At 46.7% G+C, this 24,803-nt stretch overlaps 1 protein-coding gene across 5 annotated transcripts; it reads right to left on the bottom strand.

Moving 5' to 3' along the window:
• Window positions 1-9,044: 9,044 nt before the first annotated feature.
• On the bottom strand, window positions 9,045-21,422 carry Klk13 (kallikrein related-peptidase 13). 5 transcript variants are annotated; one of them, XM_087654315.1, is made up of 6 exons: window positions 20,727-20,864; window positions 20,106-20,441; window positions 12,806-12,995; window positions 12,433-12,701; window positions 10,320-10,456; window positions 9,045-10,010 (listed from the first exon to the last, which is right to left on the bottom strand). In XM_087654315.1, exons 2-6 carry the CDS (start codon window positions 20,155-20,157, stop codon window positions 9,828-9,830), a joined length of 831 nt encoding a protein of 276 aa, XP_087510441.1. In that variant the 5' UTR covers window positions 20,158-20,441; window positions 20,727-20,864; the 3' UTR covers window positions 9,045-9,827. The 5 variants fall into 5 exon arrangements, with proteins under 5 accessions (XP_087510441.1, XP_087510443.1, XP_087510451.1 ...); XM_087654317.1 differs by having other exon boundaries at window positions 20,106-20,352; XM_087654325.1 differs by having other exon boundaries at window positions 20,106-20,209.
• Between the last annotated feature and the right edge of the window lie 3,381 nt (window positions 21,423-24,803).

Genomic DNA, 24,803 nt, shown 5'->3' with positions numbered 1-24,803 from the left:
CCTCCCTGCAAAGCTGGGTGTGACTGGAGCCCCAACTACCCCACCTCAGTCACTGGGATCCTTGTCTACTTTGTCATATGCTTTTATGATCTAGACAGTCCTGATTGAGACTCTTTCCAGATAATTCTAGATGGTGTCAAGTTGACAAAACTAAACATCATACCATCCCTCAGTGTTGAAGGGTAACATGTTGTAGGGTCTGTGGTCATAGAAATCACCGTGCAATATGTGCACAGAATCTACAGATAGCACTCCATAGCCTTTAGGGTTAAGTAATGTTTAGATCACTCATTACATATAATATAAGGTCATGCTATACATTGGATATTATGTTGATTTTGTGTGTTTCTGTGTGTATGTATGTGCCTTATTCATGCATGTGTTTGTGTGTGTGTGTGTGTGTGTGTGTGAGAGAGAGAGAGAGAGAGAGAGATACAGGCCAGAGGACAACTTCTACTACTGTTCTTCAGGGACTGTCCATCATGTTTTCTGAGCCAGGGTCTCTCACTGAAGTTGGATGGTTCATTAGAGTGACTGACTGGTCAGTGGGCCCTTGGGATCTCCCCATCTCCACTGGATTTGCAGGTATGTTCTACTTCCGGCTTTTCATACAAATGCTGGCAATCTAAACTTAGGCTCTTGTGCTTAGGTACCCCACTGAGCCACTTCTATAGCCTGGAGATCAGATTCAGGTGGTCAGTCTTGATGGTCCAACCTTTACATACCGAGTCCCTTGCTTTGTCCTGTTCTGAGCAAAAAGGTCTTACTGTTTTGCTGAGGTCTGGCTCAAAGCCACAATCTCCCTATTTTAGTTCCTACATTTTTGTGCCCGTGTGTAACTGTGATTCCACTGTCTAGAATGCTTCATAGATACGCTGTAATCACTATCTAATGTCCACAAGAGTAAGAAGACTTGAGCATCATAGAGAAGTACCCGTGTCAGATGAGCTTCTTCTAGGCTGAGTTAGAGAGCCTTGAGCTCTGGATCCTATGTGAGAAAATGACAAAATATGTTAAATGAGTTCACTTTCAACAGATCGGGTCAGTAGGCAAAAACATTGGGGCTTTCGGGAGCCTCAACTTATCTTCTGCTTGGGCGAGGCTTAGTATTTGCTCATTTGATGCTCAGAGAAGTTGTACACAACAAAACCACTATGCAGAACACAACTGACTGTATTGTGGAGTTTCTTTGCTGTAACCACAAAGAATTGTGTGTGTGTGTGTGTGTGTGTGTGTGTGTGTGTGTGTGATGGGTGTGTATCCCATCTCCCTCTCCCTCTCCCTCTCCCTCTCCCTCTCCCTCTCCCTCTCCCTCTCCCCCCCTCTCTCTTTCTCTCTCTGTAATATGGAGGCCAGAGACCCACATAAGGAGTCACCCTTAATCACTCTCCACCACCTTCTTTTTTGAGGCAGGGTCTCCTCACGCTGAGCCTGATGCACAGGCTTTCTGGTCAGCGAGTCCTGGGGACTCTCCTGTTATGGCTTCCCAGCTCTGGGGTTCCAGGGGCACACAATCCTGCTTGGCATTTTTACATGGATTCTCATCATCAAACTCAGGTCCTTGTGTTGTACAGGAAACACCACAGAGCCATCTCTTCAGCGCTGCATATCACGTGTGTGCCCTCAGAGGCCAGAAGACGACATAGAATCCCTTGGAACTGGAGTTGCAGACATTGGGAGTCACCTAACACGAGTACTGGGAACAGAACCTGGGTCCTCTGCCAGTGTTGTTAGTCATTCTACCCCCTCCTGCCTCAATGTCCTGTGTTTAAAGCATTGTAGCCGTGTGCCGCCATATCCAATTTAAACTCTCCTAATCCTCTCCAGCTCTTAACTGGCCCCAGGCTGTCCCCTTGCCCAGCCTGATACTATAGAACCCTCTCCACTCACCTGTCTTTTCCACAAACCTTGCCCCTCACTCAGCACCCAGAAAGGTGCTGTACCTCAGAGAAGATTTGCCCTTGACCAGCAGACCAGATCCTCTTACTGCAACTTAAAAACATTTGCATATTTGGCCTCAGGAACCCGCCAGTCTTCTGTTGAGTACAGGCCAAAGCAGACTCCATTCCTCTTACTCTTGTGTGGGAAGTGGATGACGTTCTGGGTGACTGTGTGCTATAGACACGAACACAGCTGTCTCAAGGACCCCAATGCCTCAGACCCACAGGAATGGCAAAGACTTCCCCAGATAAGGCTGCTCGAGATGATAATGCTTTCCTTTGGTCCTTGTCCAGATGTTGACAGTGCACAGAAAATATCAACACCATCTTCCTCCTCCCGGGTGTTTACAACCTGAGACCACTCCCATACAGACACCTCCCTCCTGAGATTAGCTAAACTCGTCTTCTGGTTCAGCTGTACATGATAAGCCTATTCCCTCAATTCAGATCTATACAATAAAGCTTTATTTATAAAATAAAGTTGCTGTTGTTGCCGAGTTTCTATCAGGGCACATCACGGGCTGACCCAACCCCAGCTTTTCTGTATATGTGTGTGTATTTTAGTTACTGTTCTATTGCTGTGACAAGACATGATGATCAAGGGAACTTTTATAAGAAAGCATTTAACTGGAGGTGTGCTTAGTTTCAGATTGTGTTAGTTCACAATCATTATGTTCGGAAGCTTGGTGGCTGGCAGGCAAGTGTGGTGCTGGAGTAGTAGCACATCCTAATCTGCAGGCGGGAGGCAGGGAGAGAGGGTACATCGAGTGAGCTTAAAGGTCCAGTGACACATGTTCTCCCAATCCTTCCCAAACAGTTCTACTAACTAGGGTGTCTGTGGGGGCCATTCTCATTCAAATCAACACAACGTGTGTCATGTCTTCGTTCCCTGTCACCTCACTTAGGCCAGTCCCTAAGCCACACATGTAGTGCCATGCTCAGTCAATGATAACCAAAACAGAAGACATCTGACACCTTCAGAGGCTGTGGTGATGTCACCCGAGCCAGTTCTGCAGTGGGTGCCAGTGGTCTGTTGCATTAGTTGTTGTATTGGTTACTTTTGTCATTGCTGTGTCAAAAGCAACTTAGGGAAGGGATGGTTTATTTTGGCTCATAGTTCAAGGGCATCACCTGTCATGGTGGGGAAGTCATGGCACCAGGAACTTGAGGTCCTTGGTTGTTGCAGTATAAATAAAAAAAGCAGCAGGACCTGTTCTTGTGTGTAACCTGTCGGTCTCTAGTTCTGGCTTCAATGGGCCATTGAAACTAGTGTTAATTTATCTCATTAGTATCTCTCCCGGCAGCTCTCTGCTAGCCTCAAACTCTCTGGTTCCAGCTACCCAGTAAAATCATGGTTCTAGAAGTTCAGCAGTGGCTGACCTATCTCGGCTCCCTGCCACAGACCTGCCCACACTCCTGCAACCACCCCCTGGTAGTTAAAGTATAAACTCCCAACTACCCAGAAAAATCAAGACTCAACAAATTGTAACCCAACAATCAGATTTATATGTTAAACTCTCAACCCACAATACAGCCACACAATAAATTCACTGCTAATTAATAAAGATATAAACCGCCCACCTAGACAAGATAAAATTGACCTCGTCCACCTAGATCTGGATCATCCTGCTCTGTTGTCTCCATCTTGATTCTCCCTTCTTCCCCTTCTCTCCTGCCTTACAAAAGCTTTGTCCCTGCCTTATTTTTTTTACTGTCCAATCATGATCTAACTTGTCTGCCTTCACCTGCATAATGGCATCAACCTACACTTGGTCACCTACATCTGGTCAGAAATGGAGGAATACTTGCACTCAGCTCACTTTAAGTTTGTATTTAGAAGGGAACCTCAGAATGGTGTTTAGAGTGGGTTCTTTTACTTCAGATAACCTCATAGCGGGGAAGTCCTGGATCATCTTTTATCAAAATCAGATACCAGTTGCAAGCTTCAAGTTGTTTTGACCAAGTGACTATAAACTTGGTGTTCTAGTTTTATATTTGTTACTGTGACAAATACCCTGACCAACATCACCATATAAAAAATAGGGTTACAGTTGTGAATCACATCTTATCCACAATCAAAAGCAGAGAGAGAGAGGTGAGTGCACCTGTGCTAATTGCCTCTGTTTCTGGCTCTCATCTGGCTTTCTCCTATCTTATTCAGTTCAGGAACTCCTGGCTAGGGAATGGTGCCTCCCACAGTGGATGAGCCCTCATACACCAATGAACTATCAAGACAATTCCCAGAGACAGACACCCAAGTCAACCTGTTAGAGACAATTTCTCAACTAGGGATCTCTTCTCAGATAATTCCAAGTTGTGACAAGCTGACAATGAAAATTAACTAGGACAGGGGATGCATATGCATGTGGTTTTGTGGCATTTTAATGTAAGAGTCCATTAAGCATATGCCTAAGAGTTGGTATACTTGGATCACATAGGAGTTACATTTTAGTTTAGTAAGTTTGTCATCCACTCCTGACTTTTTAAAACAGTTCATGAGGTTAAGGAAAGCACTACACACACAGCATTATTACAAAGAATAGTTTATTATCATCTTATATTTACTGTACAAAAGAACAAAATCATTATATTTTGTGTGCCTCAACTGTACTCAGACCCTATTGTTGCCTCTCATTCCTCTTCACCCAAAAATATACTATATTTTCTTTCTTCCTTCCTTCCCTCTTCTTTCTCTTTCTTTCTTTCTTTCTTCCTTTCTTTCTTTCTTCCTTTCTTTCCTCTTTTTCTTTTCTTCTTTCTTTCTTCCTTGATTTTTTTTAAAACAAGGTTTCTCTGTGTAACAAGCTTGGGCTAACCTGGACTTACTTTGTAGACCAGGCTGACCTCAAACTTACAAAGATTCACCTGCCTCTGTCTTCTGAGTACTGGGATTAAAGGTGGGAACCACTGCACTCAGCCAATACTCTCTATTTTCATGTCTTAATTTCACTTGACAAAATACCATGCTGGGATTAAAGGTCTGCACCTCTGCACCTGGTTTTAAGGTCTGTTTCGTCGCGGTATTCTGGAGAGTACTGGCCGAGCGTGGCGCTGCACACGTTGCAGAGACTGGTGTTTCTAGGCTGTGTCACAATGCCTTTCTGAAACCTGGCTTGTCATATTTATTTCTCGGCAAACAGTGTGACTTCATTCTCCAAGTCTTAATAAAGCTACAGCAATGCACATACCACATTTTCTTCATCCACTCACCTGGATGAACTTTAAGGTTGATTCCACATCTTGGTTGTTAGTAGTACTGCCTCAATAAATGTGAGTGGGAAGGTGTCTTTGTGCTTTGTTGGCTTTGAATCCTTCAGGTATACTGAGATCTATTTTAGTTGGTCTGCCTGCCCATCTACCTTCCTCTTTTTTCTTTCTTTCCTTCCTTCCTTCTTTCCTTTCTTTCTTTCTTTCTTTCCTTCCTTCCTCCCTTCCTTTTCTTCTTTCCTTCCTTTTCTTCCTGGCTCAGGTCAGAAACAGGTCCTTCCTTTTCCTTCCTTCCTTCCTTCGTTCCTTCCTTCCTTCCTTCCTTCCTTCCTTCCTTCCTTCCTGAGCATTTTTGAGACAGGGTCTCATGTAGCACAGCCTGTCCTTGAACTTTCTGTGTAGCTAAGGACCACTCTGGGCATCTGATCTCCTGCCTACACCTCCCAGGCCCTGGGAATACAGGTATGTGCACCTACACGCAGTTGATGCAGTGGTAAGACTCGAACCCAAGGTGTCATGGATGCTAGATGATCAATCTACCAACTGAGTTTCATTCCCAGCCCACGTCTTTAGTTTCTTCAAGAATCTCCATACTGACTTCTGTAGTGACTGCCCCATTCTCATCAGCAGTAAACAGTAGATATTTTTAAAAGACCGAAATCAGTAGACACAGCCAGCAAGTTCCCAAGCCCAAGCACCTGTGTCTCAACGGAGTTCCCATGCTCACCTTCCTGAGGCCTCCCAAGTGTTTGCCAATGACTAGCCTTTCTGAACTTGGTCTTTAGGGGGTTAAGTTATTGGCCATTGGTGACGAATTCAACCTTAAACCAGAAGTTTCAGCTTTGAACTGGGAGGCTTGACCCTCTAATAACTAATCTCATACCACCTCAACTCTGATTTTGTAGGGATTTTTCCACAAACCTCTCTAGTAATGTATTTGGAGTATGGTGAAGCTGGGTGTGGTGGTGTACACCTGTAATCCCAACACTTGGAAGGTGAAAGGAAGATTAGGAGTTCAGGGCTAGGGCTGGAGAGATAACTCAGTGGTTAAGAGCACTGTACTGCTTTTCCAGAGGTCCTGAGTTCAAACCCCAGCAACCACATGGTGCCTCACAACCATCTGTAATGGGATCTGATGCTCTCTGCTGGTGTGTCTGAAGACAGCTACAGTGTACTCATATATAATAAATAAATAAATGAATAAATAAATAAGTAAATCTTTTTTTAAATAAAAGGAGTTTGGGGCTAGCCTCTGCTTGAGGTCAGCTTCAGCAATATAAGACTATTTCTCAAAACAAACAAAAAACACAAAACAAAAACTAAGTAAGTGCATTTGAACAGACTTGTGAGTATATTTTCCTGTGTGTCCCAGCTAATAGAGGGTATCTTCAGGAACCAAGGATGAAGGGACACTTTAAGGAAAACTTATTATGCATATGTTCAGATAGTAGTCATCAGAGTCTTAGAACCCATAAAGCAGGAATCAGACACCAGTCATGGTGGCACACTTTGTAATCCCAGCACTTGGGAGGCTCATGCAGGAGGATAAAGTTCAAGAGCTGCATAAATGAATCCAAGGCTATTCTGGGCTATGTAGTGAAAGCCTATCACAAAGAGAATAGAAGGTATACTTCACAGTATCCTATGTTCCTGACCTGTCTCTGTGTCTTAACGCTGTAGCCACTGATCATCCCGTGACTTTCCCAGAGAGATACTCTTCACACTTTATAAAACCAGCACCCTGGGACTGGCAAGATGGCTCAGAGATTAAGTGCAGAGTGGCTCAGGTCAGAAGCAGGGTTCTTGCCTACCCAGGGAAGTTCTCAAACCGCCATATTTGATCCCATAATGAAAACCCCATCCTTCTTTGCAGAAGTGACTCATTCCCTGAGTCCATAGAGATCACCACAACACATGACAACAGGGCAGCTTTCCAGCTGAGTGTCACACCTTGGATTTTCTCCCCCATAGATCAGCCACCTCTGTTTGGTCAGGCCAGTTATTATTGGTCACTGATCAACTCAACCGTTAGCCTCCCTCCTGCTGCAGGGAAGAACTTCAGCCTTGGAGCAGGTGGCTGGTTCTTCTGGAAACTGATACAACCCATAACCCATCACACATTTGGTTTTCCAGTCACACATTGGGGGTTGTTATTATTGTCCAGTATCTTTTTAAACTTTTTTTTAAAGGCAAAGTGTCACTTTGTATCCCTGGCTGGCCTGGAACTCTATGTTAAGCAGGCTGACTGCAAAGTCATGGAGATCTGACTGCCTTTGCTTCCCAAGTGCTGGAATTAGAGGCATGAGTCATTATGCCTGCCCTTTTTTTTTTTAAATCAAATTTATTTTAGGTGTATGAATGTTTTGCCTGCTTACATCTTCTTCTTCAAGAACAAGTACTCTTAACTACTAAGCCATCTCTCAAGCCCCTCTTTTAAATTTTTAAAATTACATTTGTGTGTATGTTTATGTTTGTATGTGTATGTGTGGTGTTGTGTGTGGCATGTGTATATGAGCATATTGGGCATGTATGTTGGGTATGTATGGCCTGTATGTATGTGTGTGTATGCATGGCATGTATATATATATTGGATGTGTATATGTGCGGTGTGTGTATTGTGTATGTGTGTATATGTGTGATGTGTGTATGTTGTGTGTGTGTGATGTGTGATGTGTGGCATGTGTCGCATGTGTATGTACATATTGGGTGTGTATATGTGTGATGTGTGTATGTTGGGTGTGTGTGGAATGTGTGTGTGTGTGATGTGTGGTGTGTGACATGTGGCATGTGTATGGACATACTGGGTATGTGTGTGTGTGTGTGTGTGTGTGTGTGTATGTGTATGAGTACGCATGTGGTATGTGTGTTATAGGACACCTGTGTGGAAATCAGAGGACAAGCTGCAGGAGTCAGCTCTCTTTTTCCACCATGGATACTTGAATTCAGGTTGTCAGACTTGGCAGCCAAAGCCTTCCCTGTAGAGCCCATTCCCTGGCCTCTCCTACTGTTGTTTGAGGCAGTTTTGCTTTGTAGCTGAGGCTGACCTCAAACATCAATTTCCTGCCTCAGTCTCCCAAGTGCTGGCATAACAGAGGTGTGCCACCACATTCAGGACCACCTCCTATTTTAGGAAATTCTGTCTTTCTTGTCACTTGGAATTTACACTCATGACAATGCTCTCAGGGTAAATTATTAACCCATTTTAAAGGCAAGATAAAGGAGAGGTGGTTTTGGGTGGCACACGCCTGTCATACTCACACTCTGCAGGGTGAGGCAGGAAAATGGTCATTAACATTCCTGTGGCCATCTTGGATTCTGTTGTCTCTCTCCCACCTCTTCAACCCATTCACATCCAACATGGCTCTTCCTTCCTGGTGTTTGGAGAGAGGGTCTCATGTAGCCCAGGATAGCCTCAAACTTCAAGGTCAATGGTGACCTTGAACTCCCCATCCTCTCCCTCCATCTCTCGAGGTGAGATGACAGGCATGCACCACCCTACCCTTACAATTTGCTTTCTTACATCTTACTCATTGCTTTTCACTTGTGTCTGCCATGGTGCCTGACCCTGGCTGGTGCCAATATTTACTGAACAAATAAAAAATTATATCTTTAGCACCCAGCCCAGTATATACAACCTACACTTTCTGAGACACTGCAAATTCAGTGGTGATTGTACAGGGTGACTATTAGAATTTACCCTTGTGACAATGCTCTCAGGGTAAATTATGAACCTGTTTTGAAGGCAAGAGAGCAAAGAGCTGGGTTTGGGTGGCACATGCCTGTCAGGCTCACACTCTGCAGGGGGAGGAAGAAGGACAGTCAGGAGACTTCCAGGCCAGCGCAGGCCATCAGCAAAACCGATGCGTCATTCAAAACAAACCAACAAAACGAAAAAGGAAGCAAGGAAGTTGTGAGTTTTATGACTTATTCATAGCAGGGATTAGCATTACGCAGATGCGGGATAATAGGCAAAGATTTGAAAGCCAGGACTGTTGAGTAAGGATGTTCGTGGGGACGATAACAGATTTGTGAGGTGATACGATCTAGGAGGGAGGCCCTTTGGGTCCTGTAACTATAGGAACCAGAGAGCTGTTGATCCATGTTGGTGGCAACTCAGAGAGGGGCAGAGTTGGCAAGGGCTGGGTCTTATAGAATGTAGGATGTTGTTTGAGTTAGGGCATCAGAGTAGGAATGGGTGCAAAGGGTGTAGAATACCTGTGGCGAGTCACCTTGAAGTACATAGGATGTGCTCCAGGCAGAAGATTCTGGACTAGAAAGACTTTTAGAATGAAATATCCCATGAGCCTAGAACCTTCTTGAATATAAAAATGCATTGTCAAGGGGTAAATGGTTTGAGGGTTCCTAGAATCTGTCAGGGAGGGTCGTCTACAGACTGCTGCTGAGGTGAGTTCATGATGGGGCTGAGTGGCACCAAGAGACTGGAATATGCAGCTATCAACGCCAGTTTATGGTGGTCATGAAGATGTAGCAGTGGACTTGGATGCCCTTTGGGTTGGAGCACCCAAGTTACTGGGGTGTTCCAAGGCTGGTGGAGGGAATGTTGCTGTGAATATGAGCCTGCTGTTCCAAAGGGGCACTTCAGGCAGAGGTGACAGAGAAGGGAGAAGCACACAGTGAGAGAGGCACAGAGGGGAGGGAGGCAGGCAAACGAACACAGTTTTATTGTGTGCCCTTTGTCCATCCCTGCTCCGGAGTGTTTCTGATGGTCCCCTGGATCCAACGCAGGTATTTTGAGACTCGTGTGTAAACGCCAGGTCGGTTGGGCTGTCCACATGGAAAATCCCCCCATGAGATGATGCCGTAGAGTTTGCCATTGCAAATCAGTGGACCCCCGGAATCACCCTGGGGTGGGGAGAGAAAGAATTGTTGATAAGGCTGAGCAGAAGGTAGAGATGAGGCAATGTGGGGAGGAAAAGGAAAGATGGAGAGAAACCAGCAGGAAGAGGGAGGGCCAGGGAGAGGGAAGGTCAGGGAGAAGGAGGGTCAGAGAGAGGGAGAGTCATGGAGAGGGAGAGAGACTCAGGGAGAGAGACTCAGGGAGAGAGAGTCAGGGAGAGGGAGAATCAGGAAGAGGAGGAGTCAGGGAGAGGGGCAGAGAGATAGAGAGTCAGAGGGATGGACTGCATGCCCTGAACGTTCTCCATGTCTTACCTCACAGGAGTCCTTTCCCCCTTCTTTGGTACCAGCACAGAGCATGTTGGCAGTGATCTTCCCGGGATACACCTGCCGGCACTCCTCATCTGAGCGCAGTTCAATGTTGGCGCACTGCAGAGTTTTGGGGTAATTCACTGGGGAGGAGAGAGACCATCTGAGGAGGCTTGTCCTGGATGTTAAAGAGTCAGAGTGGGTAGGAAATTGAGATGGGATGAGTAAGATGGCAGAGAAAGATGAGGCAGAAAGTGGTAAGGAGACAAAAATATGGAGAGAGATGTGGGGACAGCTGAGGAGAAAGAGGAGGTGTGGATAAGAGGGCTGAAACAGAGGGACAAGGGGTGAGGAGAAATGAGAACCTGAAAGTGGGAACTGGGGAAGTGGCCCTGTAGTTAAAGTGCTTTCCTTGCAAGCATGAGGTCAGAGGGCAGATTCCTAGAACTATGTAAATGCTGGGAGTGGGCACAGTGACCTGCCTATGTTTCCAGCCCCAGAAGGGCCTCCCCAAAGCAAGCTAGTTAGCAGTCCCAGCAATGACAGTTAGCTCTGGTTGAGAGCTTGGTTGAGAGACTGCCTCAATGAATAAAGTGGAAGAATGATCAAGGATGATTCCCAACATCAACCCTGAGGCTCTTAATACGCATACAGTCACATGCACACCACACATGTGTGAAATATGCATGCACACCACACATGTGTGAAATATGCATGCACACACACATGTGTGAAATATGCATGCACACCACACATGTGTGAAATATGCATGCACACCACACATGTGTGAAATATGCATGCACATCACACGTGTGAAATATGCATACACCCACCACATGCACACCACACATGTGTGAAATAGAGAGGGGGCAGGGGGGAAGAGAACTAGCAGGGGCGGGGGTCCCGGGAGTAGTGGGAAGAGAGCCAGAAAAACTCAGTGGTGGGGAGAGGAGTGTGACGGGGAAGGACACAGGAGGGACGGCGGGGAAGGACACAGGAGGGACGGGAGGGAGCGAGGGATTGCTGAGGAAATGCCTGCTCATGTACATTACACCATTGTTAGCCATATGTATAAAGCACCTGGAAAGCACAGTTTGTATAGTTCACCCACCTCCACAAGATATACTTACTAATGCATTACGTATGTTACAAATATTCAGGTCATAAATATATTTATTACAGTGAGTATATAATAATGTGTTAGATATTACATGATAGGTGTTTTCATACCCGTGTAGCTCTCTGGCTGTCTTTTCTGCAGCTTACGCTGCCCCTGAATTCATGACCCTACAGACTGAGTTTCCCAGGCGACCGACTGTACAGGGATGTGCCACCAGACCCACCTTATTACATACTCATTTATTCTGAGTCAGGAGAGATGGCTCAATGACTAAGAGTACTTGCTGCTCTTCTGGGGGACCAGAGTTTGATTCTCAGTACCCATGTCAGGCAGCTCCCAACTGCCTGTGACTACAGTTCTAGGGAATCAGGCCCTCTTCTGGCCTCTGAGGGCACCTGCACTCATACACACAAACCTATAAACACACACACACAGAACTAATATATATACATATATATATGTATGTATGTATATTTCCCAGTAAGTATTTGGGAGGAAGAGGCAGGTGGATCTCTGCAAGTTCCAGGCCAGGTCAGTCAGGGCTACATAGTAATACCCCCATTATATAGTTCATATATTCATATAATATATTTATCATATATTAATATATTATATATTCATATAATATTTGTGATATTAATATTAAGGAGATATGTACCTTTGTTTACTTTTATAAAGCAAGCCTAGGACTGGCAAGATGGCTCAGAAGGTAAGGTGCTTGCAGCCAACCCTGAGGACCTGAGCTTGATTCCCAGAACCCCAATGGTGGGAGGAAAGAACAGGAATCCTACAGTTTGTTTCCTGACCTCTCTTCGGATTGCCTTGGCACGTGCACCTTTCCTCCAATGCACACACACAAAACCAATACCAAATATAACACAAAACCAGCACACAATACAAAACCAAAATGTAATAAAAGAATCTTCTTCTGACTTCTGCTTATGGCTGCCTGTTTCCTCAGGCATCTGTGAGGACTCCAGCAACCATGTAAGCACTCACCCTGGGGGCTGGTGGTGGTGCCCCAGCCAGAAACACGACAGCAGGTGCCAGTGGGCAGGCAGTCGTCTGCCGAGAGCTGCAGAGTACGGACGTGGTTGCTGAGCTGGACAGGAGACTTCAACTCCAGAAGCATGATGTCATGGTCATGGTTCAGGTGGGTGGGGCTGACCTGGTATTCAGGATGGGGGATAGAGCGGACCACCTCCATTGCCTGCTCGCCATTCTCCACACGCCCCAGGGCATGCTTGCCCAGATGAACTGTGTACCCACTGTGGGTGCAGGAAGTGGTGGGTAAGAGACAGCAGATGAGCCCACCTCTATCCCCATCCCAGTCCCAGCCTCTTCCCCATCCCAAACTCAATGTCTCACATACTCTTTCCTGCAGTGAGCTGCTGTGAGTACCCATTTGGGGTGAACCAGAACCCCTCCACAGAGAAGTCGTCCACGGACCAGTAGAGCTGCCTGCCAAGGCTGAGAATGGGGAAGGCAGGTGTAGCCACCTGGGAGAAAACCACTGGTCCCATTGGTCCCATTGAGAATCTTGGGGTAGTCCCGGGAGATTCCTGTCAAAGACAAGAAACTTTTAGAGAATCTGGGCTAAGGAAGAAGAAAAGGCCGGAGTTATAGCTCTGGATTTGTGGAGAGGGTCAAATTATTGTTTTGGATAACCAAAGACTGAGGATTCATTTGCTGGCTTCTAAGTTGCCATATTCTATCCAGTGGGGATGATTCAGGTAGACATCTGTACTATAGAAATGCCGGCCTGTCTAATTGCACTGAGAGGAGAGCTTATGGAATGAGCAGATTGCCAGGAAGTAAGCGGGGTTCCCTCTCTCTCCATCTGCATTTTCTTGAGCTGAAAATATTGGCTTACCTATTTACCTAGATAGCATTCATCCACTTGTTCATTATGTCATCCACCTATCAATCCATCTACCTATCTATCCACTCACTCACCCATCCTTCCAGCTATCAACCCATCAATTTACCATCCATATATATCTAACCACCCATCTACCTATCCACCAACATGCCCACACACTCATTCATTTACATGTCCATCTATCTACCCACCCATCCCTCTATATAGCATCTACTCATCTATTTACCCACCCATCTTTCCATCCATTCACACATCTACCTGCCCATGTATCCATCCATCCATCCATCCATCCATCCATCCATGTATTCATATAGACATCAATCTTCCAATCTATCCATCTACCCACCTAACCACTAATCTACCTATCCACCAGCCAACTGACTCACATAATTCATCCATTTACTCATCCACCTATGTATCCATCCATCTACCTGTCCATACACCCATACACTTACCCATCCATCAATGTATCCATCTGTCCATGTATCCATATGTAGCTTTCAATACTATCTATCCACCCTTGTGCCCACTAATCTACCTATCCTCAGTCAATTGATTCACATGTTCATCCATCTACTCATCCATCCATTTATATCCATCCATCCATTCACCTACTAACCCAACCATCTATCTTTCCATCTATCCACTCACACACCTACTTCCATCTATCCATCCACTTGGATACTCATAAGGTGAAGAATGATAGAGGAAGACACCTAATGTTGATCCACTCACAAACACTTCTCAAATATGCCAGTAGTCCAGTTCACGCGCGCACACACACACACACACACACACACACACACACACACACACACACACAGAGAGAGAGAGAGAGAGAGAGAGAGTAAGATAGAGTGAAAGAACGAGCATCATTTAAAAACTTCTATGTCCAAATCCCTACCTTTCCTCTTGGTCCACTCTGTTCCACATATGTATACATACATACATACATACATACATACATACATACATACATACATACACACACACACACACACACACATACACAAACCTACCCATCTATTCATCCTCCCAAGCACCAAACCACCTCACCCATGTATCCACTCAACTACTACACATCCATCCATTCTTTCAACACAAATTTCTGGGCACTTTTCTTGTTCAAAGACCATCCACAGGTAGCCATGCCCAAATTCATATTTCTATCTCCAATCTTTCCAGTTGGAAGCTCAATTGCTATCAGTCTAAATAACTTATACGTATCATGATGTTTTTGTCTACAGACCGATCTTTCTTACCCAAACTGGTCTTTTCGGGCCTTCTCATCTTGATGTTCACCCCAAACCTGGGCATCAATCCTTGTTTCCCCTCCTCCCTTGATCATTTACAACAGTCTTGTTAGTTTGTCTCCTAAATACCCAGTTGAAAATGTTTACGATTTATTTATTTTATGTGTTTGAATGTTTTGCTTGCATGCATGTATGTGCACCATGTACATGCCTGATGCTTAAGGAGGTCAGAAGAGAGCATCAGGTTCCCTGGGACTGGAGTTATGGATGGTTGTAAGTCACCATGTGGGTGCCAGGAACCAAACCTGGGTCCTCTGCAAGAGCAGCCAGTGTTCTTAACTACCAAGATATCTCTCCCACCCTCCAATATCCAATCTTTGCCAATTCCCTGCCACCATCTTGGACCAAATTCTGCCTGAATGCTGAAATCATCCTAAATGTTTTGTATTTTTTTTTCCAATCCGGTCTTTCCAATTTAGTTTAAGGAATCTTCAAACAAGGAATGACAGTCCCTGTTGTTCCAACTCTTGATTTCCCCTAAAATGAATTCAACAATGCTGAGGAGAGGGCTATGCTGATAAACTGCTTGCTGCATCTGAGTTGGACCACCTCCCCTCTGTCAGTACCAAGGTTGAAATCTAGGACAATGTCACAAGCCTGCAATCTCAGACCTAGAGCGAAGAGGTGGGAAGCTGGGGTTTGATGGCAGCCAGTCCTGCTGAATTGGAAAAATCCAGGTCCAGCTGGAGGGACTGCCTCAGAAAATAAGGTGGAGAGTGATAAAGACACTTGATGTTGTTCTCTGGCCTACACACACACACACACACACACACACACACACACACACACACACACACACACACACACATCCTGTGTCACTTGGAAGATTCTTTGTCCAAATCCCCAGTCTTCTCTTGGCTCACTCTGCTCTGGCCTCATGCAACTGTTCTCCCAACACACTGGAGCTTCTCTTTGTACTTGCTGTTCTGAAGGGGAAACTTAAGGTTTCTTTGGAAAGTCAGTTCTGTTGGATGGTGTTTTGCTGGGGCCAATGCGTGAAGGAGTGTTTCAATGAAGCAGACACGGGTGAAAGGGTGTTCTGCTAAAGCAAGCATGTGAAAGGGTATGTGATGAAGGATTCTTCACTAACAGCATGTATGTCTTGGTTCGCCTTCCATTGCATAGCTGAGTTCTGTTTGTCGTGACTCCATAGAGAGAAATGCACCAAAAATCTTCTAGTGGGGTTCTGGTGGCTTCTTGCCATTTCCTCAGGCTTAGGCCAGTTGGCAGAGTGATGTCAACTGATACAGACTCTTGTGGAGTTTGCTAAGACTGACTCACATGTGGAGGCAAGACATATGCTAAGGCAAAACCCATGGAGGTTTGGAGGGAGTATAAACAGCCAGTGATGGGGGCTTGCTTCCATAGCTAGCTTTGCACGGCTTCATTGGTCTCGAGTCTTTGTCTTTGCTGATCTTTGCTTTATTGAGAGAGGCATGGAAAAGAACTTTTGGCATCCATGCTGGTCATGATCACTCCCACTGACTCGTGCTGAGTCAGCTGAGGCCTGGCTGTTTCTGCTAGGTCATGCCACTGCTGCTGATTCATGTTTGGTACCCCAACACTATTGAACTGGACTACTAGCATATTCGTGAAGTGTCTGCGAGTGGATCAAGCTGCCACTGTTGATATCTGTACACTGAACTGCTGCTTTCCTGACAGTGCAGATTAGACTTGTTCCAAAGAACAATTTCTAAACAGGTCCACTTCCTCCATATCCCAGGAACCTTTCTTTTCCATTACCTCTGGTGGGTGGTGGGCTAGAAAGGAGGTTAAAGCATTTAAGAACCCATAGTAAGAGTAGGTTTCGAAAAATTTAAACTACACTGCTCCCTCCTACTTAGGACTTCTTCTTTATGCCAAACTTATACCTATATGTTCCAATGTGTCAATTCTAGCCACATGTGGGTCTTGAAGTCAATTAAAACACAAGCCAAATCTCAGTTCCTTCGGGATGCCAACATGTCTCAGATATTCATTTATCCACATGGTCAGACACAAGGATGTGGTACAGATAGAGGATATTTGAGCTGATGCATGGAGAGTCCAGAAGGCACATGATAGGGTTCTTTCCCCTGTGAGAGCTAAGTCCCTATATCACTTTGTCAGCAAAGCTTCCTGGGCCCCTGGTCTAAGGGTTCCCCTCCTGGACCTCAGGCACCAGCAGGACATGTTCTGTAAAGATGTTTATCAAAGTTACAGCTATCCATCTCTTCAGGCGCTTGGTAACTCCCTCTTCCCCATCTCGTCCTTATCTTCCCTATCCACTCCCCTCTTCTCTCCTCCTCTTCACTTCTGCTTTTTCTTTCCTTTTCTCCATATGCCTCTCCTCTCCTCTTTCTCTTTCTCTCCGTTCCCCTATCTTCTTTTTCCTCTCTCTTCCCCCTCCTTTCACCCTTACCAGAAGCTCCACTGACAGCAGCCTTCTGAAACACTCTGTTCAGAGTCTCATTCCTCAAATCTAGCATAGGTGACGCAACAACGGAGACACAGCTGTGGGCGGTGGGGCAGAGCATCTAGTCCTGAGTGGGATACTTCCTTACCGAGCAAATTACCAGCCTGTAATTTGCTAGCCGTCAAGTAGAAAAAGCACAGTCCTCCCATGGGATCTGTGGAGAGCTGGTTCTAGGGCCCTACAGATATTCCAGCCCAGGAATGTTCAAACCCTTTACATAAAGCATCCTCGTGTTTACAAATAACCTCCACACATCTTTCCATCCCATTAAATCACCCCTGATGACTTATAATAGCTAATAAAAGCCAAATGCTGTGTAAACAGCTGCTACACCTTGTTTCTCAGGGAATGCTGCCAAGGGGAAAGCCTCCACGAGCTCAGTACTGACAAGAATGGCTCTTTGAGTGTCGGGGTTTGTTTTTTTTTCCCCTTCTTTTTTCAATGATTAGTTTGTTGGATCCTCAGATGGGGAGCGGTGGGTTCAGAAGGACAGCTGAGGGTGTTAATCAAGCATCGGGGAGTTAGGAGACTCATTAAGTAAGATGCTGCCTCTGAACCTCCATCCTGAGCATCCTGCAAATGCTTAGCCACAAGGGAGGCCCCTCATCCTCCAGCCCATCTTCCCACCTGCATATGCTGGGATGGGCCCCATGGTTTTAAGAGTTTTAAGGGCAGGAACAAAGGGTCATTTTGGTGGAACCAAAAATGAGGCAAAGGTGACATTTACGGCAAGCCTGGGCTACCTACTTGAGATCCTGTCTCAAAAAATGGAAAAAAAATGGCAAAATCAGAAGCTGAGCTATGGTATGGTTCTCTCTTAAGTCTGGGTTGCTTATGGTGCAAAAGGTTCATGAGGATGGTGGTCAGACTGAAACCCTCACTCTTTCCAAGTTCCCTCTAGTACCAGAAGAGAGTAAATCGTTATCCAGATACCTAAGCTTTGGGGTTCTACCATCTTTAGTAGCAATTTTACAGAAGCCCAAAAGGGCCAATTATGCCAAGCGTGGTGGCACAGGCTTGTTAGCCCAGCTCCTTGGGAAACTAACACAGGAAGATTGCAAGCCTAAAACCTGCCTAGGGTACAGAAGTTCAAGGCTGGCCCGGAACTTAATGAGACTCGATCTCTACATAAAAAGTAAGAGGGGGCCTGGGAATGCAGGCCAGCCATACAGACTTCCTTAGTTCTCATGGCTTCCCTGGGGAAGAGGGGAGGAAAACAGAGAAAGTAAAAGGAACTTGTATCCCCAATTTGAGGTGGTCCAGCAAATAAGCAGATTATTTTGTTTCATGTATACATATACATATATGTATATACATACATTATATACTCATATGTATGATATACATTAATATATTATATATAATATCCAAGTAGACATTAGTGTACTAAGGATATAGTACAATATTTATTGTCCTAGGGATTTGACCCTAAAGTCTTATCTCAAATGCACTAGAAAAGCACTATACCCCTAAGCTGTATCTCCAGCCAATAAACTTCACACACACACACACACACACACACACACACACACACACACACACACACACACTTAAATAAATGAATAAATAATGCAACTAGAGAACAACAGGAAAGCTAAGCCCAAGCACTGAACTTGAAAAGCCCTTTAGGTCAGAAGTTATGCACGCAGCCCACTGGAGCAGGGCACGGTGGACCGGGTGGACAACTGGATTAGTATCCTGGCTCAGGTGTGGCAGTGTCTGTGGGGCAGGATCCTTCTGTCCCTGAGTCCTGGAAGTAATTATAGCACACCTACCTCATCAGGCTCTGGAGGGTTCCACAAGACGCAGCATGTGGGGCTCCTGGCCCAGGGTGAGGCACCAGGAGGGGCAAGGGTGTGAATCCTGGGTGTGGCACCACAGCAGTGCAGCCACCCCATCTCCCTGGGAGGACTGGTGCAGGGTGCAGGGTGCTGGGTGCTGTGGACCTTCCCCCTTTAAGTCAAAACAAAGCTCTGGGGAGGCCTTCCTGAAGCCTCCATTACATATCTAGGCTCCTGATAGACTCCTCCTTACCTCGTAATGATAATTACTATTAATCATTATTAATAATTAATTATTAATTAATTATTTGGGTAGTTCTTTCAATCGTGTCTGCACAGCTCCCCCAGATACGCCATGGCTGCTGCAGACAGAATGCTCACAGTACCTACTGTGGGTCCCTGGTAGAATAAGCGAAAATGCACACATACCTGGGGTTTCTAGAGAGAGTATATGGGAAGGCAGAGAAAAGAGCCGGGCTTGTAGCTCAGCTGGTGTGTGTCTAGTACACACAGAGCCCTGGGTTCCATCCCCAGAATCCCATAAACAGAGCCTGGTAGCACACACTTGTCATCCCTAATGCTGGGAAGGTAGAGGCGGGATTATTAGGAATCCAAGGCCATTCTCAGCGAGATAGTAAGTTTGAGGTCAGCCTGGTCTGCAGGAGACGCTGTCTCAAAAAGCAAACATCAAAGCCAAAGAAAATAAAAATCCACGACTTTCAGAGCCCTTTCTGTCGAAGGACAGGCAAGTCCCTGTTCTTATCCAGAGCAATCAATGTTGCAGAAGAAAACAATTGTAGGCGCATGAACCTTCGGTTTTGCTCAAAGCAGTGTTTGTTAATATTTGAAACCGTGCACTAGTGAGCTTCCTGCTCTCAGAGGGGCCGTGTGTGTGTGTGTGTGTGTGTGTGTGTGTGTGTGTGTGTGTGTGTGTGTGTGTGTATTTAGGGGTACGGTGGGGAATGGGGCGGCTGCAAAGAGCCAAGAGAGTCAGGGAGAGTTGGGGCTTCTGAGCTGGGACACCTCTGAAATCAGAGGTGAAGCATTGGTATTGGTGGGCTGACCCCAGCTGGGAAATCAGGTCACACACCAACTAGCAGGAAGCTATCAGGGTGTTTTCCCTGGCCTCGAGTGGGCGTGGGGCGGAGCACGCGGGTCCCACGCCCCCTCCCCGTGGCCTGACCCTTCCCACTATTGACTTGAGTGGCTTCCCTGCCTCCACCCCGTGCCTGAGTACTTACCTCCGGACAAGGCCAAGGTCAGGCAAGCGATGGTAGCCACTAGGGGCCACATGATAGCTCCGGGATGGGGGGTGGGCAGGGTGGGCGGGGCCTGGGTTGAGAGGCTGAAGTGGGTATTGCAAAGCAAGCCCGGAGACTGAATTTCTGTGCTTTGTAGTCTTGAACTTTCCAGCTCTATTCACTCTGAAATCCCTCACCCTCGAATCTTGCTCTCTCCATCCCCAATGTGTGCGGGATACCTCGGGAGCTGGTGGAAGGGCAGCATGCACTCCTCTGAGCTCCAGGACCTGCCATCACCTTACACGGGTCACCCCTTCTTCCTCTGCAATCTGAGAGCTGCGTCCACAGAGCATTCTCTCATCCATCACTCTTTCCCCGCCTCTGACCCCATTATCCCCTCTCTGGGCCTGCCCCGGACCCTGGGTCTCCTCCCTGGCGTCTAGTCTTTCTGCAAGCTTAGGCTCCCTGCATCTCTGCAAGTTTCTGTCTCCACCTGCGCCTCACGCTGATTCAGCTGTCCTGTATCCCAAAATTCCCATCCCTCCTCCTTTCTCCTCCTTCCTGTCACCTTCCAACGCCCCTTCCCCAGGCCTCTGCCCCTCTCCCACCCAGAGACCCTACCTGAGTGAGGGGCCAACTTCAGCTGCCAGCTGCCTAGAAAGTTCAGCTCTGACCCATGGCTTTTAACCCCTGAGCTCCCTCCCCCAGCGCGCGCACCATTTCCCGGTGCTGGCTCCCCCTCTCCACCCCCAATGGCTCAGCTTGTTGTTGACAGGCACCCCCTAACCTGGGCTCGGCCCTCAGCTTGGAGGCGGAGCTTCTGGGACAAGCTGGGACCCAGATCTGGCCCCGCCCAAGCCCGAATTGAACCCACTGTGAACCTTCCTGTGGCAGGAACAGACCTAGAGAGGGGTAAAGCCCACTTTCCTTCTCAAACTCCTCCCGCCCCCATACTCCTTGCCACGCGACACCTCACTCTTTACCTCACCTCGGCTCTCAAGATGTGCAAACTCTTACTCTGCCCCAGCTCCCAAAGAGCCATCACTGAGCTGTCCTGAAATCCCACTTTTACCATAGGATCGCCCCCCAGCCTGTCTCAATGCCAGTCCCTTCACCAGGCTAACCCAAGCTTATCTCTCAACATCAAAACCAACCCAGCCTGTGAGAGTCTCACCTCCAACCTTTTTTTCTTCTGAAATTTAAGGATATGACCACATTTGTTCATCACCTCTTTCCCAAGACATAAGCCACCATAGGTGCCAGGCCTAAGAGGGTATCTATCAAGTGCCCCTGGGCTCCTGTCAGGAGGAGCCCGAGCCTGGGAAAGTAGTTTGAACTAGGCAGCCTTTCAGGAGCAGAGTTGACCGAGTGCAGAGCAAGGCGGGTGGAGAGGGAGAGGGCAGGTGGGGGAGGGGAGGCCAAGCCCGGATGGGATGGGGTGGAGGAAGAGGAAGGAGGAAGGGATGGTGTTTGGGGAATGAGTAGGTGGCTTCTGGAACTGTGGCTAGGTGGGGCCCCGTGAGTTAAACCCAGGGGGTGGATCAGGCAGGATTAGGGATTAAGAAGGACAGAGGTGGGGTCAGGATTTGGAAACAAGCCAAGGATGGGGATGCTGTGATGTTTGGAAAGAGGGAGCTAGTAAAGATGACATCATTAAGATAGAGGCTGGTGGGGTGAAGGTTCACAGGATGGGAGGTGGAGATACGGCCAGGTATAGGATTAGAAAGTTCAGAGGTCCGGACCAAGGGAGTTAGGATTTGGATGTTGAGATCAAACCTAGTGTTCAAAAATTAATTTTTAAAATAAGGTGTCATGGAACTGGGAATGTAGCTCCCTTGGTAAAGTGCTTGCCTAGCATGCAGCATGCATGAAGTCCTGGGTTCCGAATCTGAGCCGGGGTACACACCTGTAAACACAGCATTAGGGAGGGAGGGGCAGAAGGATCAGGAATTCAAGATCATCCTTTGCTACTTGATGAGTTTGAGGTCAGTATGGACTTTAAAAAAGAGAGAGAGAAAACTCACAGCATATAGGCAATAAGGAATGCTAATATGAATGTATAAATCAATGCATTGTTCAGCCCATTGGTCCTTAGTGGTACTTGCATCTAGCAAATTTCATTTGTTTTGTGTGAGTTTAAAGAAGAATGTTTGCATATTACTAGCTACCCATAATTTAAAGTTATAAAGTAGCACTGTATATCATAGGGTGTTACAGCACAGTTCTATCATCCTAGATACCTGGAAAGGCTGGGCCAGGAGGATAGAAACTTCAAGAGCAGCCTGCATTGAAGAGTTCAGAGACCAGCCTGTGCAACTTAGCAACACTTTGACTCACATGCAAAGTATGAAGAAGACTAGGGGTGTTGCTCAATGGTAGAGCCCCTGCCTAGAATCCCCCAGTGAGGGCCTGGGGGTGTTGCTCAGTGGTAGAGCCCCTGCCTGGAATCCCCCAGTGAGGGGCTGGGGGCTTAGCTCAGTGCGTGGGAAGGCTCCATGTTCAAGCCCCAGTACTGTTCAGTGTTGTAAAGAAGCTCCTCAAAGACAATAAAACAGATGCAGAGATGTCCCTAAATCAGGGTAGTGTGATACCAGGTTATAACTGGGGATAGGGTTGGGTTGCAGATGGGAGGGACATGAAGATAAGGGTGCTGATAGAGTCCTGTTGGGTTCGGGTGGGTTGGAGAGCAGGATGGAGGGGCAGAATGGTGAGATGGTTGGGGTGGACACCAGTGATGAGAACTAGATACAGGCTGCACATCTGTGTTGGGGTAGATCTCGGTGGGGGACTGGGTCACACCTATGAGTTCCTGTTAAGGTGACTGAAAGGCCAGTGACCTTCCCCAACCTGGGCTTCCTCCACCTCCCTGGGCAGGGCTTGGAGTGGGTGCTGAGCCTATTTCTTTCCGGCAGAGTTGGGTTCAGGTGGGGTGGCAGGAGGGAGGATGCTAGGTTAAATGAGGTGACAGCTTGTGTGGGAAGTTGGGGTACCTGTGCCCTCTTGTGGCCTAGGCTCAAGTTTCCAGTAAAGCTTTCTCACTTGGGAGGGGCTGGAGCCTGGTGCTGGCATTTGTTGAGGGGTGATTGCCAGGTCAAAGTTGATGTTCAAGGTTGATTGGCCAGGACTCAAATAGCCTACCCATATTGAAGTGAGGTCATGGACCCACCAAAGGCTTTCACCCCCTCACTTCATTAATATGGCAACAAGGAGCCCATGGTTGATAATCACACATAAACACTGGACCAAATCCAGGGGTACCATCTCATAGCTCGTCATCTTCCCGTGTATTGGCAGCCTAGCAGGAGAAAAAAAAGAACTAGAAGAGGAGTCAATGTTCCTAGTGGCTCAGAACTTGAGACCTATACATAGATAGGCTGCATTCAGGTGACACGGTTGCTCTGTGCCCCAGTGACTCCCATTTGCAACATGGCCCCCATCCACAGCACTTATGTCATAGAAAAGAGTTATGTGAATTAGTATCTCTTTAGGTAAGCAAATGCTTGGCAAGGACTGTGGGTCCCAGAGTACTTGTTAAAGAACCAAAGCTGGAGGAGGTTTCCAGAGGAGGCCCCACCCTAGCTTGGCTTCAAAATAGGATTCTTTGTTAAGCATAAACTGGAAGTTCTGGTTGGAAGTGTTGGCTTAGACAAGAAAGCCTGCCCCACACCCAGAGCCTGACGTAAACACAAATTGACAGAGAGGATACAAAGGAAAAGGGGCCAGAAGGAGAGTTGACATTCCTAGTGGTTCATAGCTTGGGTCTGAGTACAGGTGATATAAGTACACAGAGACATGAGTAACTGAGGTGGGTGTGTGAGTGGATAGAGCCATGGAGAGAAAGATTATGATACCCCCAAAGACAGCAGACTCTTGCAAGACTAGATGTCTCGTCTGAGTCCTTGTCATTAGGAATGCTGAGTTTGGTCCCCACCATCCTCTCTTTACCATCAGGACGGAGAGAGTTCAGAAGGTCTGTCTTACCACCTACCTGCATCTGCACCACGTCCTTTGCCTCAGCCTCTCTACACTTGTGGCTAAGACAGACTTCTCAGGATCTTGTCCTTCCTGACACTTCAAGAGTGCTGTCCCAACACCCTTTTGACAGGATCATCAATAGTTCTTTTCTTTCACCAGGAAAGTCCCATAAGCATAAAAATGGTAGACTTTCTCACATCTCTCATTAAGAATAGAGTGATGGTGTGGGGGTAGGGCACACCACCTTCTCCCAACCTTGGCACCCCTCTTCTACTGCTTGGCTCATCTCTGCTCCCATTTCACTCAGTCCCATCTCTAAAATGTCGGCTCCTAGTGTGTAAGTTCTCTGTGCCTATTCCATGAGTGTTTGTTCTCCCTATACCTCTGTTAAGGGCACTGGTGGCCTCCATGTTGTGAAGTCTGACTGTCAGTTCTTCATTGGCATCTTACTTGAGTTATCAGTAGTGTTCAAAGTGTGGGTCACTCCCCAGTCGTCAGAAGGGTTCTCTTTCTTGATGTTCTAGGACATGGTTGTTCTAGGACATGCATCCCTGGAGCTTCCTCAGCTATGTTTGGCTCTGTCTCCTCCCTGCCCCGAGCTTCTCTCTTCTGTCTATCCTCACTCCCTTGCTGAACCCATCCTGTGCCATGGATTTAAATATTATCTACAGGTACATTGTGTTTTATAAAAAAGAAAAAGAAGTCAGGGATATGTTGGGTGGG

The sequence above is a fragment of the Rattus norvegicus genome, chromosome 1 (assembly GCF_021556685.1).
Source record: "Rattus norvegicus strain SHRSP/BbbUtx chromosome 1, alternate assembly SHRSP_T2T, whole genome shotgun sequence".
NCBI lineage: Eukaryota > Metazoa > Chordata > Mammalia > Rodentia > Muridae > Rattus > Rattus norvegicus.
The sequence above is the reverse complement of the archived record's forward strand: the minus strand, read 5'-3'. Positions and strand labels throughout refer to the sequence as shown.